The sequence below is a fragment of the Phoenix dactylifera genome, chromosome 8 (assembly GCF_051530095.1).
Source record: "Phoenix dactylifera cultivar Ajwa chromosome 8, Ajwa_hap1_PhDact_Kaust_v1.1, whole genome shotgun sequence".
Lineage (NCBI taxonomy): Eukaryota > Viridiplantae > Streptophyta > Magnoliopsida > Arecales > Arecaceae > Phoenix > Phoenix dactylifera.
In genome coordinates, this window is record NC_143197.1 from 19,266,857 (window position 1) to 19,284,079 (window position 17,223).

The 17,223-nt window shown below is 39.4% G+C and overlaps 1 protein-coding gene across 3 annotated transcripts in view; it reads right to left on the bottom strand.

Annotated features, from left to right (window-relative positions):
* Window positions 1-2,730: 2,730 nt before the first annotated feature.
* LOC103697743 (amino-terminal region of chorein) overlaps window positions 2,731-17,223 on the bottom strand; it is a 34,268-nt gene continuing 19,775 nt past the window's right edge. For 2 of the 3 annotated variants that reach the window (XM_039119773.3, XM_039119775.3), the window contains exons 6-20: window positions 16,690-16,756; window positions 16,546-16,608; window positions 16,272-16,442; window positions 16,048-16,141; window positions 15,888-15,967; window positions 15,680-15,755; window positions 15,505-15,548; window positions 15,064-15,131; window positions 12,527-12,612; window positions 12,253-12,410; window positions 10,843-12,157; window positions 9,552-9,838; window positions 6,445-6,669; window positions 6,199-6,355; window positions 2,731-3,255 (exon numbers count right to left, since the gene is read on the bottom strand). In XM_039119773.3, coding sequence (XP_038975701.3) covers window positions 2,951-3,255; window positions 6,199-6,355; window positions 6,445-6,669; window positions 9,552-9,838; window positions 10,843-12,157; window positions 12,253-12,410; window positions 12,527-12,612; window positions 15,064-15,131; window positions 15,505-15,548; window positions 15,680-15,755; window positions 15,888-15,967; window positions 16,048-16,141; window positions 16,272-16,442; window positions 16,546-16,608; window positions 16,690-16,756 — 3,196 coding nt within the window. In that variant the 3' untranslated portion in view covers window positions 2,731-2,950. The remainder of the gene's footprint in view (window positions 3,256-6,198; window positions 6,356-6,444; window positions 6,670-9,551; window positions 9,839-10,842; window positions 12,158-12,252; window positions 12,411-12,526; window positions 12,613-15,063; window positions 15,132-15,504; window positions 15,549-15,679; window positions 15,756-15,887; window positions 15,968-16,047; window positions 16,142-16,271; window positions 16,443-16,545; window positions 16,609-16,689; window positions 16,757-17,223) is intronic. The other variant, XM_088702989.2, reaches the window with a different exon arrangement.

The following is a 17,223-nucleotide window of genomic DNA, read 5'->3' on the forward strand; positions in this document are numbered from 1 at the left end:
TCAACCCGGACCAGAACCGTCTGCAGCACTCGGAGAAGGAGGTGAAACAGGTGCTCCTCGAGATGATGACAGAGGGGGAGAAGCAGCTCGCGACGCGGCAAGGTGTGGGAGATGGGTTGAGGGTGAGCGTTCTTGACCGGCTGGGACGGGTGTACCATATGAAGTTGAAGAAACTACACAGCGGCAAGAAATGCTTCCGCTTTAGGGGCCCCGACTACCACAAGTTCCTGAAGGACAATCACTTGACGGCCGGCGACATCCTCGAGACGTGGGCGATCAGGGTGCAGCGGCGAGCAGGCTGCCAGATTAGGGAGGAGGGTGATGGAGGGATCATGGAAGGGGAGCTTCTCTTGGTGATGCTAAATTACGAGGACGACTCTTACAAAGAGAGTTCTAGCGAGGAAACAGGAATGTTAGCGCCTGCCGAAAACGAAGCCCTCCATGCATTGTTGCTCTTGCACAAGAAACCTGTGATTTTTAATTAGTTCTTACAATCCTAGATGGTTTTTTGGATAGGTTCTTGATATCGCTGTTGTTGTTATTATGGTGCTATTTTATTATCTTTGAGAGACAGCTAGATAAATCCTAGCTATTCATGTACGAGGGGTGTAAGAGGAAACAATTGTTACTGTTATTGTTATGATAATCATTATTATTTTCAATATCGTTGCTCGTGTCTTTATCATATTGCGGACATGTTTTGCATTACTTCTGACCGCTTTATTTTTAGATTGATTCAAGAAATTTTTGTTACAATTAAAGTGCCTCCTTCAGTTAAGCTTGAATTGAAAAACTCAAGATATTGGTTGAGCAGTTGGTGCACATAGAAGCATATAGTCAAAATAGATCTATTCAACCAGATAGGGCCGGTCCAACCCTTTAAGCAACTTAGGCGGTTCTCTAAGGCCCCAGCCCAAGAAAGGCCCACCGCAGGAAAGGCCTCAAAAACAAAATAAAAACAAAAAAGGCCTCTTAGGCCGGCCCACTGCAGGGAAGACTTCAAAAACAAAACGGCCTTAGACCCCCAAATATATTGAGCTACTCCTGCAAGTAGATCCATAAGTATTTGGATGGATCATATCGGAGCATGGATCCCCACTGAGATCTCAGTTCTTGTGGATTGACTATGGGTAAACCATTGCAAGAGACTAATATTGAAAGTGCTAACTCTTCTTCATGTAAGAAATTGAATGACCCAGCTGAAGTCCAACAAGAACACTTACTAATTAATTAGTGCATGGTTGGACTAATAGACTGCCTCTTGCACAAATTACAATCTTATTGTTAAAAAAGATTTTGCATTGAACGTACTGTGTTTTTATGTCTATTAGAATTCCAGTGTTCGTGTTATAATGGAAATGAAATTAAATTTTCGAGTACTTCATGCTTTCTTCAATGTATTGGCACTGCAATACCTACTCTTAACTATTTAATGTACTTTGACCTTATTATCTATGGTTGAAGAGAATCTGAACAGGAATTGCTTAAAAATACAAAGGATATTCGAAGTATGACATTCAGATGCTTTTTTGTTTCAAGTTGTTACTTTGGCCCATTTGGCGATTTGAAACGGGGCCTTATCTTGGTAATTTCAAGCAAAACCTTAAATTCATGATGGCCCAAAAATGCCCATTATAATTAGGATGCTGTGACAGACTTATGCTATGTTGCTTAATATTAAAGGACCTTATGGCTTGGATAGTCAAGATATTTTTGCTACATTCACCCATAATATGATATGACTTTTGTTTTCTTCTCCTGCCAATGCCCGCAGGGATATTTTTTAAAAAAAGATTTTTCGGACGGACTAATTTTCAGTCATCTGCCCAATCTAATAACATGTTGGACGGTTTTATTTGGGTTTGTCCAGGTTGATGATATAGTGGTCAATTGATTTCTGATTTCAGATTAGCCCTTTTTAGGACTATAAGATCAGTAGCAGATTTTTCTTGCTGCCATTTCTTCCTTACCTTTATATTGGCTTGCATTTTTCCTACACTGTTTTAGATGGCCGTCCTCATGATATTTCTCCATACAAGGTTGGGTAGCAAAGTTGACGATCAATCAGGTTTTTTAGGACCATTGAACCAGCTCGCAGTGGCTCTGTATTTGATGATCTACTGTTGAATCTTCTAAATATTTGATGATCCAGATGTATTCTTCAATTTATGCAATTTGTATAACTATCATAAATCAAAGGACTGCATTTTAAGGATCCACAATTGGATCAGCATTCAAATCTTCATGAAGTATTCTTTTAGATCTTTCTTTCTTTTTTTAGAAAATAGATCAAATTTAGGATGATCCATGATCAACCTCTACTATTAGATTTATAGCTAAAAATTTAAGCTGTCATGACTTCGTCATTGAATATTGGATCGTTATTAAATCATAAAACCATCTGCTCCCTTGGAAGTTCTTTATTTGGAATTCAAAATCTTTGAGATCATGGATACTATACCAATTAGATGCTCTATGATACACAATCTTCTATTTTCTGAGCAACACTTGTAGAGGCTCCAGCTTCTGCTCATGAGTTCCATATTTTTTTATTTTGAATGAGAAAAAGGAAGAAGAGGAGAACGGCAGGGCAGAATTTGAGAATTTTAAGAAATTGTTCCTCCTCTTTCAAGTATTCCGAATATTCATAACTAACATACGCACCTGATATTACAGAGCATCTGCAAATATTATCAGATTTCGTTTGAGCATGTAAACCATAACTGAAAATAACAAAATAATTTTTCCCTTTCATTTTTTTCTTAAATCCTATCAAAATGATACAAGATGATACGTCTGGGAGATACAAAATTTCCCAAGGTAAGTCACCCGTTGTTTATTACAGCCTTGTATAAACTCAACAACATACATAAATATGTACAGAAAGAATTGCCAAGGCCACAAAATCTATTCCATCCTGATCCTATACACCATCAATTTGCAGACCAATCTATACCAAAGTTCTCAATCTTGTCAACAAAAGTTGCATGCCTTCGAGCTTTTTACTGAGTTGTTTCATGTCTGCAACATATCCAGAAGGCTCGGAACTGCTCAGTTCTGAAATGAGGGCAGCGAACTTCATCTGTGAGTCAGCAATCTCTGCTTCCAGTGAAGCAATTATTGATTCCAAGCTTTGATTTGGACTCTCAATGATGGCATGTGAGTTGGGTGTTTCAGGGGTGAAGCTGATGCTGCCAACACTACCGCGTCTGCTGAGCTTTTCTGGCGTTAAGATATTGTCTATGCTCCCACTTCCTGCAAACAAATATTTTGAAGCAAATGATTACAAGCTCCCAATGAAACCAACTGAAACATAGCCCGAAATGTTGGTCCTTTTCTATTTGATAGCTGTATGGATTTAAATCCTCTTGAGGTTCTTCCAAAATATCAAATTATTTCAATTGAGATATGTTGAAGGCATTTGTGACAGAGCAGTGAGCTCATTGTGGAAGCTTATGGAACCACTCGGTTGAGCCTACTACCCAGAAACTACAAGGCCTTTTCCCCACCACGGATTAAGGTGGTCCTGCTTCCAACCTTTCTTCCGTTACAACTAAAAAATCCAGGTGACAGGTACAGGTGTTGGAGCCTTGGAGGTACAACTACAGTCACCATTAAGAAAATAATCAAAATGATCAAGTCAGATTTAGCCCCTGGCATTTTTGCTGACACTGTCCCCACTTCAAGAAATGCTGGCATCAAGATTGGATGAGTAAGCCCATGATTTAGTGCAGGTGTGATTCCTCACCTCTGCTGGGCTTTGAGCAGCTGGAAGGTGGTGCTGGAGCACCTCAGCAGACGTGGGCAGAAGTGGCTCAGGCTGGTCTTCACCGAGTTGGGAGACACAAGCTCTTACCTCACCTGACGGTTACAGACTACATGTGAAATTTAACAAGACCATGAGCTTTGATGATGCGGAGTTGGCTCACGTACAACAGCCTCACAATTTTGTCTCAGGGGCAAGTTATTTGGTTTCCATCCACCGCCAGAGGTGATTATGCACGAGCTTTTTGCTAAATAGGATCTCCTAATGGTTTTCAATTGCTTTTCATGCCGGCAAAGACATGAAGGTCAAAGCGACTGGGCCAGGGTTGATCACTGGCTGGGTGCTCGAGGCATGGCAACCCAACTACATCCCCGCTGCTAATGTTGTTAATACAGCCATGGTGTCGATGAGAATGCCGACACTCCCGAATGAGTACTAGGACAAAATGGCATCTCTTAATATCCCCCTGGCTGCTAATGCACCTCTATGTGCCAACCCATCTACTAAAGTGGTTTCCACCGAACCTGAGACTCCAGCCAACTTCATGAGGCTGGCATTGCAGTTGGACCACTCCAACCCTCTGATCCCTAGCATCCAAGTGCACTCACTAGAAAATGGGGTATAGCATCAGTTCACCTATGATGAGTGTTGATACAGTATGTTTTGGTCAGACAACTCGGTCATGACCATCAAGGGTGCACCTTCTCAGAGGGCCAGCCTGTGGGCATCGCATTGTGGTTGGCCCTCTTCAACTTTTTGGTTCCTAGCATCCAAGTGGGATCAGCTGGATAGTGGGGTGGAGCAGCAGTTTGTGGTATGATGAGTGTCGATACAGTATGTTTTGTTTGCAGGCAACTTGGCCATGACCATCAGGGGTGCACCTTCCCAGAGGATCATTCAGGTCAGGAAGTGCGCTAGACAACATTATGTCCAAGGATTCGGCTGCACCAAGTTCCATGCTAGTGACAAGTTCACTGTTGGAGGCGACACCTCTTGCTCTAGTCTAGCCAACATATGGTCCTTGATTGGTGGCTAGACACATGATTGATCAGAAAGCTAAGGTCATTTAGTGCACTCCTCCCGAGTTGTAGTCTGAGTTCACCCAAAGCTTGCATGACTAGGATGGGAAATTGGTCATGTAGCCCAAAACTTGGGGTAAGGCAGTGCTATGCCACCTACCATCACAGCCTTTAATACCTCCCAGTGGATTCCTTGTTTGGACCAAGAGTCTAGCCACACATCAACTGGAGGTCCCATGGAGGTATCCTCTAGTTCAAGGTGCTTGACTCTCTCCGTCAAAGTGGACACGCCAGGAGAACAGCATTTCGACATGAGGCCCTTTGCCCAAGCTCATCAAGGAAGGCAGCAGGGAAGCATAAGGCAAAGCGACAGAACCCAAGATGTTGAACCCAAGTCAATAGTGCAGTCCTTCACCAGGGCAGGTCACCACACCTCAAGAGCAAGGTGGTTGCGCATACTAAGGAAGATAGACTATTAATCAAAGGTGGAGTATTCTACTTTATCATTGACCACAATGTAAGTTCCAGCGTTGGCGATCTAGGCCTTCCGACCCCAGGGGTGGTAGTTGGTTCACCAATTTCCTTCATGGAACATGCCCTACCTACTGCGAGAAGATCCATGACCATGAGGCCAACGTGGATCAAGGCATGCGGATGGGCAGCTGCTGGACCCTACCACTAAACAACAAGCTCATCCTGGCCTATTAGAGGCCCGGAAGGCTGAGCATAATGCTGTGGTCGATAAGCAAAACTCTCATGGGACGCCATTCCAATGGCCTCGCTCCACCTTCTTGATCCCATGACTAGTTCTTCTTGGTTGATTCTTACCCATCAGGAGTGGTTCGTGTTGCCTATACTAGCAATTGGTTCTTAGGGCTGCAATTTCCTGGGCTGGGTTAGCCCTCCAAGGTCCTTTCATAACCCTCAGTTGTTCGCAACCCCCATACAGAATCCTCGTCAACCTCTGCAATGCTTGTCCACGTTGTATCTACAAGCTCTATGTAAGCTGTTATAGTGTCATCGTATGTGGTTCCCACGGTCTCCCTTTGTTCTCATTGTGTTTTCAAGCTAGGTTGACCTTTCATGTTGTTCTGGTCCGAGCTGGGTTGACTGCCTCATGTGAACATATCCCTAGTTCCCTACAATCCTAGGAACCCTGGTGATGTAAGTATAGTCTACTAATATGAATAAAGTCACTTTTCTGATCAAAAAAAGTTAACAGTGCAAGTAATAGCTAAGGTGTAATCTCTCTCCATTCTTATATTTTAATGTTAACTTTTACCAATAAGCGTTTCTTATTCCTAAGGGAGAAATATAGGGAACAATCTTAACACCCTTTTGAAGCTGTCTCAACCATTTCCTAACAAAATCATTAAAAAAAGATTTCATGATCTTTTTTCAGAAAAAACGTACCTAGGTTGCAGAGCTGATGTATAGCAGCCTCGCCAAGGGATTTATCAAGCTTAAGCAAACGCAGAATTCCTGCTGCAATTCTGCCCATTGAATCGACTTCAGACCTGCAAAGGAAAGCAAGATGCTCTAATTCCTCCTTCGTAGCAACTGCCTCAATCTGCATGGCAAACACATTGGAAATGACTGGATCTCCATATTATACTAAAAATAAACAAAAATAAAACCACAGGACTTGAAGTGTCTTACCGGTTGTTTGACCGAGAATTTAATGTTCTCTATCATCCACTTGGCTGCCAGGTCACTATCATCCTCACTGATAACTAAGCATACTTCAATATTTATGCCCTCGCTATTATCAACAATTCCAATGGTCCTCCTATCTTTATCTACGTGATCAGTATCTTTTGAATCTCTTTGGAATATGTGGTTTGTGGAACGAGGTTTCAGTGCCTGCAAACCTTCTACTCCCACCTGAAAGCATCATCAAACAATATATCCGTAATTAAGACAAGTAATCAATGAGAAACAAAACTAATATGTCGGAATAAATGAAAATCTAAATGGTTGTTTAATTTTAACTAAATCAGGAAGGATGCTAGAACATTATTTGTTCCATAGAACTAGTATATAAACATATACATTATTGGCTATAACAATAGGATTGATTAGGTCTCTAGTTTTATATTAGTTGAATTCATGAAATGAGTAGGGATTCCCAATCCCACCATATTTCTCAAATAAAGGTGGGGCAGAGTGACGAATGACTAGGATGTCCATGGTCGACTGCAACTACAAACACATATACAGTAAACCAAAGTATGCCGTCTCGGTACCGGACCTTATACTGGTGCCATCCTATCACTGTGTCAAGACGCCCTAGCCGTAACACCACACAACCAAACCTACCTCACCTCATCCCCCCCCCCCCCCCCCACCCGAAAGAAAAAAAAGAAAACACACACAAAAATTGAAAAAAAGAGCATTGCTTGCCATAAACCGGAGACCAAGCTCTAGCTACAAAGCCCCCTCACCCCATCTAAACAAACCCCCCCCCCCCCCCCCTCTCTTCCACCATCTGCACAAATGAAGAACAAAATCATGGAGAAGTCTGAACAGATTCCACATCACCACCAACTCAGCATCAAAACAGCAAAACCAAACAGTCAGAAATCCATTTAAAAGAACTAGAAACCTGACACAGTTTAATTCTTTGATGTTCAATTAAGAGAATTTACCTCTCCAAAGTATATACCTTATTATGCTTATTATGTGCCATAAGGCCTACATGCAGGACAGCAAAGAATTTAATGTACTTGAGGCCACAAACTTTGATATTTTACTTCCACTTCAACATTTATAGTCATAAAAGATCGAGATGGTTATTCTACAAAAAAAAGAACTCATAAAACATTTGGACCAGATGAAATTCTAGTTGTGGGAAATTATGGGAGAGTTTGGTTTATTTGGTTAACTAGTTCCTTCAAATAGAATCATGAAGATTAAGGAAAATATCAAATAGTTGGAAAGGCATTGCAGTACCCTATCTATAAGAATAAAGACAATTTTTTTGAAATTGCACTGAAATAGTTGAAATACTAAGCTTTTTTTTTTGTGTACAAGAAATACTAAGCTAATTACTCACATATGAACTTACAGCAAAGTGTGGTGGAACAATGATTCATCTTGAAGACTTTGGATGCATATAGCTACAACAAGGCTTATCTATTACGTTCATGTTCCACTGCAAAGATGTGATGGAACAAAGATTCATCTTAGAAGGCTTTGGACATGGATAGGAATCAACCCTGAAAATGTATTTACAGAGCCAAATTTGTATAGTTATAGCAAGGCTTACTTTTTATGTTTATGCTTCACTACAGTCAAAATCAATGAACAAAATAAATCTGAAAGTGAAAAGATTCTTTACCAAGGATACCATTGCAAGCATAGGCATCAAAGAAATAGATGCAATGCTTGCTTAGAGAAGGATGAATAAAACGGGATATGTTTTTGGTGTATTATGTGACCATAAGCAGTCAGTCTAACGTTACAAGACAACAATTGCATTAACATCATTGAAAGCAAGGTTGGCAAAACCGTCCTGAACCGGGCAGTTCTGGCCATCCCGAGCTATACCGGTGCCTCACCGGTACAGTTCCGGCAACGAAAACGAGACCCATTGCTGGAACCAGAGAACGAGAAGAAAAGAGAGAGCGAGCGGAGGAGGGAGGGAAAGGGAGAGGTCAGGATGCCAGCGGAGGCCGCGGCAAGCAAGGTCGTGGCTCCTTGTTTCGTTCAAACCAGGGGAAGCAGCCATGGCCTCGCTTCCCGCAGATTCGGCCAGCCCCCACCGGCATCCGCCACCCTCCTCCGGCCTTCCTCCCTCTCTCCCCTTTCTCTCTTTTCCTCTCTCCCACGGTATTGTGCCTTCTGTCTGTACAGGCCCAACATGGCCCGTACTGAGTCGTGCCACCGAAAAATCGGTACGGTGCCCGATACCGATTCCTCCAACCTTGATTGAAAGGAACAGATTTTAATGCAAAAAATATGCAAGCACACCAGATAAAATAAAAGTCAAGATGCAAGAACAAATGCAGGGTGAAAACATACACTCACATGAGAGCATGTGCTCAGGCACACAAAAGGGGGAGGTAGAAAGGCAAGAAGCTAGAAAGCAAGCGAGTGAGCGCGAGCGCACACATGCACGCGCATGAGAGGGAGCGAGAGAGAGAGGGAGAGATTCACCATAGAAGGATGAATCAATGCAAAAAGGTGAACAGTATGGCCAATGCAACCAATACTACTGGAGGCCAAGATAAAAAGCAGGCTGAGCCTTCTTTTAACAAAGTATTTAATCTTTGGTTGCAACAAATCTATAAAAGAAATTTAAAAAAATGGCCCCTAGATATGAGCATAAAACTTTATTTATAGCGAATGCAAGTAATGATGGCCAGTCTTAATGTCTGTGAACCACATTACTCCACAGAATCATGGTTAGCCTCACTAAGGAGTTACTTCCCACCCCAAAGAGATTTATGAAAACATCTAAGCATACATCAGGCTTCTGAGAAAACCCCAAGCAAGTCCTCTCTATATGAGGTAACACTGTTGATCCTGAATATTTGAAATAGATAATACCACTACACTGAATTTTTTTCTTAGACTATAGCAATGTTGTAAAGAGCACCAAACTAAATTTTTGGTAACAGGGTTAACAATGTCCAGATTTCAAATGAGGAACTCCAGAGCTAGAAAATGTTACATGTTTTCAGCTAATATTTCTTAATTATTCAAGATCGAGAAAAATAAAATAGAAAGCAAGTTTTATCTTAAATGATGCATTAAATACTCACCGTTATTAATTCCACAGGAAACTTCTGTTTCTTGCACAATTTCCCTGAGCTGCTTGAATTAGGTACATTATTGCTTTTTGCTTTCACTTGCAAACATCGAAATGTTGTATGCCAACACCTTTCTTCTCTAGTAATGTAATCATCATTGGAAAGCCGCCACCCTTCTTGCATCTCCTGGGTGCCTTCAAGAGCAAATAACCAATTCTTCAGCTCTACAGATACGTCAACATCATCTGGCATCCCCAACTCCAAAAGTATACCATGATCTTCCTCTTTGAGGCATCCATCTGGAATATAAAAAAAAAAAAGAAAAAAGAAGAAAGAAATGATAGCAATCCTGCTGAGAAAATATTTATTGGGCATATCCAAACAAAAAAAGAAGAATAACAGATAAAAGGAGAAAACATGTATACAAATACTAACGTTTCACATTCAAATACAAACAGGATTTCATATTAGCATTAATGATAATCCTAAGCCACATTTTATAATCTAGGTTGCTAAATCTAATGCAATAGTGAACAGAAATCTGAATGAGTGACTGAAATGAAATATACCAGAACATCCATGTAAGCATTCCATAAAAAGTCTCTATTTTGTTTTATTGGTGCCACTAGACTGTAGTTAATCATATTCATGTAGAAAGAGAGAGTCTTATATACCATGAAAGTTCAATTTGAATTAAGACAAGAAATTCCCCACCAGGAGAACATTGTAATGAGGAAAACTAGGTATATCTAAAGCTAAGTTAGAGACATAACCATAAATAAGAAAAGCTGTTAAAGCTGTTAATGCAACCCCACGTAAAAATTAATGAGATACATGTTTCATCAGACACATTAAAGCTGTTAATGCAACCCCACGCAAAAATTAAGATTCTTACTATTTTTGCATACTGCAAGTTGAACAACATGATCAAATACCTAGGCTTAAACAAGAATAACTAGCTGTATGCACATATTAACCAAAAAAAATGGCAGGTCAGTGCATCATCAGGTTCCAACCATTATGGGATCTGGGGAGAGCCAAATGCATGCAGCCTTATCCCTATGTACCGAGAGGTGGTTTCTGTATTTCAAGCCCGAGACCACTAGGTCACAATGGAGCAATCTTACCAATGCCAAGGCTCACCCTCTATGCATATATTAACCATTTTCAGAAAATATTTGTCAAACAATTCAAGAATATATATGTGTATGTATTCTCTTAAAAAAAATAGTAGTGCAATTGTTTTAACTTAAAGAATTAAAAATATTCTTTAGTGCATGTCAAAGATTCAAGGATTCCATACTTTCTTCCAGATCAGCTTTAATAAAAGGTGATGCTCTGAAAAGCTTTGCCAATGGCCCCGAAGATAAATTTTTCAGTCCTTTCAATAGTCCCTCCCCAGGACCACCATCTGGCCCAAGTATCCCAAACCGATGCAGCAGAGATTCGGTGTAATTCATTCCACCACCAAGTCGTACTCCAGCAATCTTAGCAGATATATTCAAACTATGAGATTCCATATCTTGCACATTGAAAGGCATCACATGCACTGTGCTTATGTCAAGAAATGGAACTGACTTCACCTCATGGTTACTTCCATTATCAATCCAAAAAACAGCTCTCATCTGGGGACAGCCATTGCCAGCCACCAGAAAGCAACGCTCAGCAGGCACCCCTATGCCATTTTCATAAGCTACTTCTCCCACTTCATCTAAACAATTGATAGAGACAGCCTCCCATTGTAAGTTGGTCGACACTGCAAAAGCACCACCAAGAGTACGGTGGGAGACTTTTAGGAACAAATTCTGCCCACCAAACTGAACTAGAGGCATAACCTGAATATCAATAGATGTAGATTCCAAAAATTTAAGGTGAAGGTTTTTTACGGCTAAACTTACTGCAGTATCGCTAGGCATCCTCTTCACTAACTTTTCACCCAAAGACTTGCCATTCTTTCCCCGCCTGTTTCTTTTGCTCACTTTTGATATTTTTTCACTAACTCTACCAAAGTAGGCATACAGATTTAAAACAAAGAATAACTGCTCAACTGAAGTGTTAGATAGATACTGTTGGCAGGCAACCCCAATTCTGACAACACCTTCTGGTGGGGGCACATCCAACAAAGGGCTTCCATCTGCAGTGACCATAGCTGCCTCAAAACATGCATCATGCAGTTCAACACATCTCCATAAACCTGTAGCCCAGTCTGCAGAACTCATCTTTTCTGTTAATCCACCACAAGTTTCAAGTGAAAGACTAAGATGCGAAGCCCGAGTAGTCCACTTCTTCTGACTGGCATCAATGGGCTGATATTCCCATAGACTAAAGCAAGAAGGATCTTTATCCAGGTTTAGCAAAGTGCATTTTATTGATGGTGACTGTGAGAAGTATAAGTCCTCCACATGAAGCCTTGCTCCAGAAAAGGATGTTTGGGAACAATGGTTTCCAGAGAAATCAGCAGTCTTTGCAGCATCTAAAGGAACAGTGAGATCAAACTCTTTGAGAGTAAAGACAAAGGAATTGACAGAGAAATCAGGCAGCAAAGCACCACGGTTGACCACAATTCCATCAGCTAAGAAAGAGGCAATTCTTAAACAGGATTCCTCCTGAAGGGTAATCTGAGGAAAAGCATTTGTTTTAAAGAGAGAAAATAGAAGCAGAACAGTAAAAAAAGGTACAATTGCTTGTGACATTAGGTTGGCAGTCAATGTACCATAAGAGGTTGGCAGCCGATGACTGTTTGTGAAGCAAACTTTGGAGGAGCAGGTGAAGGATTGATCTGAAGAGAATGGAGACAAACCAAAGGAACGCTAACATTAGATTGCACCTGCTGGTTCCCAAGAGGATATATTGAAGGACAAAAATTCTGACCTGCTCATTATGTGACAACAAACGTCAGCTTCAAATACAATCATTGCCTTTTTAAAATAGAGAAAACAAGCTATTAAAAATTCCATTTTAGTATTGATGGAAGGTCAAGTGGTCACCAAATTCCGGCACATCCAGAAATTCTTTTGAAGCAGCCCGCATTGATGGTTGTACCAAGGCACATGGAGGGCGTGAAAAGGTGTCCCTGCATAAAGGCAAATTCTTTGCATGTTAAAATAAATATTTTTCCTCCAAAAAAACATAGCTAATGCATGGCATGCTAGCATTCTGAATCAAGCTTCAAAGTCTAATACGACAAGCTACGACGCTCCTAAGATATTTTCAGAGAAGATATTAATTGCAGTATTCTTTTTAATATGTCACGCAAGAGGTTAAGTGCCACAAACAATGTGGAACTTCAAAACTGAACCCTGTATCACAGAAATCAGGAAGTATATATCTAATACCAGTTATTACCATGAACTCTTGACTAGATACAATAATCATTACAAAATGAAAAAAGAAAGAAAGAACTTCCTTATTGGGCTTCAGTGTTCTGTTACAAAAACGAACATTCAGTTGTCTAAATGTTGTCGCATGTTAAAATTTGCAATCAAGAAGCAGGTTGGATCGCAGGAGTGAACCTTTGGATACACCATTTCACGTAGTACAACACGATTCAGCTTTCATCATTCGGCAAGGATGAGTTATCAAGCCCAAATATGAAGGGAATATCAATTGGATAAAACAATGTCACACTTTCCTGTCACTTTAATCCTATTATTTAGACAAATTCATAATTGGTGACTCTAAGATACAAAAAGTTAGTGCTATCACATTGTTTTTCAATAGTTTTTGTAAATAAAAACTTATCTTGTTGTAAGTACTAACTAATATTTGAGTGGGCATTTTCTAATCATGTACCATGAGCAGGTTCACAAAGGCAGATTGATCACAATAATAATTTTTCTACATCTAGAAGATAGTTTGCCAATACAACTTAAGGCATCCAGACAAATCAGAATGCAAAACATTGTACAATAACAGGAAAAACCAAATCAATTTAGCTATCTTGCCAAAAGAAGATAAGGTGTCAAGACAATAGAATACCAAGAGTAAATTTGAGGGGAATGCCAGCTCCATTGGTTATCCAAATCATTTTACTTTATGTATTAAGGAAGACACTGCACTATAGAGAATATCAAACTCAAGATTCGCCGTCTCGGTACCGGACCTTGTATCGGTGCCATACTAGTACTATGTTGGTACAATATGGTACGCAAGCTTTTCGGCATACCGATACCCGTATTAGGTACTAGTATTGAACCGGTTTGGTACAGCGCGCCCTGTACCGCTTGGTTTGAGCTAGTACAGCGAACCATGATCAAACTATAACACTGTAAACTATACACCATCGTTAATGAAATTGTATATAAAGTCACTCTATGGTTTTAAGGAAGAAAAGGTGATATGGATATTAAGATAAATAGCAATAATTTCCAAGAAGCAGTATAGCTAATCTTTGAAAGGCAAAGTATTAAGTTTCTGCATTTGGAAGCTTGGCTCAAAATTAAAAATACATACTAACCTTGAATTGGCTTCTTCACTTTCTACAAAAGACAGGGACATAAATGTCCTTTCCCATTTTTAAGTCTACAACATACAAGTATGAAGATGACTGAAAGCTATGGGACACCAATATGGATAGGGTATACATATATGATCACAAAAAAAACATACATATACATGTATGCATGTGTGTATATGAAAAAGCATCCATAAAAGTATAGTAGGCTATCAAAATAACATAGTTCATAGTTTATATGATAACATCAACTTTTATAAGCTCATCATTTAGTCAACATTCAAGTCCTGAAAATAATTCATACTTGATAGTTAAATATTAACTTCACAGACTGCAAAATTGACTATCCATCATTAAAAGGTTGACAACAGAGAAAGAAAGAAAGAAAGAAAACACCGTCCCCTTAACTTTGGAGGTATAGGAGAAGTATCTTGAGTATATCTAGGAACAGGAATGTTCTTCTAGGTGATGCAGATAAATGGTAAACAAACTTTACCCTCAAAAAATCCTTCTAAAGAACCAATCCTTAACTTTGGGCTATCCCACCTCTATAGCAACTTGCCTAGTCATTCCCCATGTCACAAGATGTCACCCACACTAACATGGCCTGTTTGTACAATGACTTTCTTAGATTTACTATAAATTTTAGCCCCACAAAAATAAGAAAAAAATGTATAGTCGAGAAGTCTGCACCAAACTAGAACATTAAAAAAAATCAAAAAAAAAAAAAAATAGAGAAAAAGAAAAGATCCCTCCCTCACCCCTTACATGAATATGAAATACTTACCTTCCACATCTACAAATATACACATGCACTTGCACTCGCATATGCACGGACATATGCATTGTATAATTTTTATTCTTTTTGATGATGCTTCAACTCCTCAGAATAAAAATAAGTAGTATCAATTGCTTATTGAAGATGGCTCATTGTTTCAAATAATTCCCAATATATATTGATAATATAACATGAAAAAAAATTCATTTTAATATGCAAACAAAGGGAAAGAAACATGAACTTAGAACTTGGATATGTAAAACCTATTCAAGCATAAAGAGCATTGGTTTTACCTTAGAAACATTCCACCAACCATAATGCGGGACAAGGTCTTCGTAGTTTCTCCATCAGATACACTTGCCTGTTAGGAAGCATATGATTTTAAGGGCAAGAACATTAAAAAATAAAAAATAAAAACAGCACATTATTGATAATAGATGTATCAGGTAGGATAATGAGGCAAGCAAAAACTCTAGGAGCAGTGCAACTGAGAAATCTGAAAAAAGATTTTCTTTTCCTAAGCTGGAAACACATTGGAATCAAAAGCAAGAATTTCAGAAATAAAGGTCTAGAATAGTCCTCTTAATCTCAAAAGAGCCCTCCTGATGGAAAAAAAGAGTATCTCTGTTTAAAATTAGTTGCAAAACACATCATTAATGACACATGTAATAATTTGTATCCCTTCAACAGGGAGAATGAAAAACAGAGGAAAAATTATGTATATAAAGAATTACCCGACAGAAAAAGAGTGACTGCATTAGAAATTCAAGCCGAAAGTCTGCAAAGTAAGATCATTGTCATCAATGGAAGGTTTATAACAGTAACAGAAATACAGAATAGAATTTTGATCTTAGAAAGAAAAACCAACAACCAGTCTTTGGGTCAAAATCTTCTGACAAGGATATTTACCAGCATCTTTAATACAGAGAAAGATATGATCAACAATAATAGAAACCAATGAACGTCCAGCTGCTTCCGTACAACGCTGCCAAGATTCACATTGAGGTGCCAAAGTGAGAAACATAAATCATTATTTCGATCTGCAAAATCATCTTCTACCGACTTGCATAAGAAAATAATAATACTGATGAAAAAGGTCGTAAAGATGGCATAATACCTGTTGAGCCTTTGGGTCTACATCTCCTCTGTTCAGGCACACATACAATCCCGTCATGAACCTGAGAAAAGCTCGTAATCCTGCTCAAATCTTCAAATTTTAATCCAGTAAACTACGATATGATATGACAGCTGAGGTGAGTAAATGAGTCATCAGGCACCTGGTTCACTTAAAGCAGGACAGACAGCTTCTGTAATATGCAACTGAACCTCAAGCCCAAGTGGACTGTTCTGTTCTGTCCTTTGCACCGTTATCTGATGTTAAAAGCATATAGTTGTGATAAGAGCAAGATAATTCATCAGTATCAATCTAAACCTTGTTATTTTGGAAATCTACAGCAATATCCCTAAACAGAGTTTCAGTAATCAGATTTTTTTTCATTACATTAGCCTGTCCAGAAATTCCTTCCAGGAATCGTTCACCCCCAAAAAATAGTCTCTTTGCACCATCATCATCTCGCCTATTCTCTTCCTTATTAGAAGAGGTTAAGCGTTCATCAGCAAACATATCAGGATGAGGCAACAGGTCCACTGATAGTGATTCCCATTCCAATTTCTGCAAAAGAAATGTTTCATATATATGGATACAAGTTTTATTGATTGACTAGACAAAAAGTAACTTTGAATCAGGGTGTCAATATTAACAATCGAAGGAAGACCTTGAAAACATATATGAATTTTTTATTATTGGAGAAGTCCCGTGCTTCCTTAAGGTTGACAACCTGTTACCAATAGATCATCAACTGAATTGATTTATGGAGTAACAAAAGCAAATTTTCATTATGCTAGCAATGAAGGAATACCTGCCAATTTTCATTTGTGGTATACAACAACAGGTTGCGAATTGTAATAGATGCCAGCGGTGGTGACCTGTTCATATGAGAGAGAATGTTCGCATCAAAATTTTACTGGTACAAACCTGAAAACTAGTATTAAATTTATTCATCAAAGAGTTAAATTACCCAGGAGAAGAACCATGAAGAAGGATGTTTATATCAAGCTAGAAAGGTCCCACCTCAGGGACCACAAGCACGTTATAATGCTGAATGACAAAGCACGGTGTAATATTATATGGGGAAATACAAAACAATAGTGGGCAGACAACATCTAAGTAGACGATGCTAAACTAGCTCCATCAGCTCGTCATAGTAATTTCTGCCCATCTATAAATGCTTCAGTAAATTTTATGTATGAATTTTAGTTTATGATTTTGACCTTAAAGAGTGGCATAGGTCCCGATATCCAATTGTTGCCCCATCCTTCATCACTGACTCTTTCAAGTCTGGGCAAACTCTGAAGGGTCACTCCCCAGTTTCATAAGCTTCACGAGCAATAAG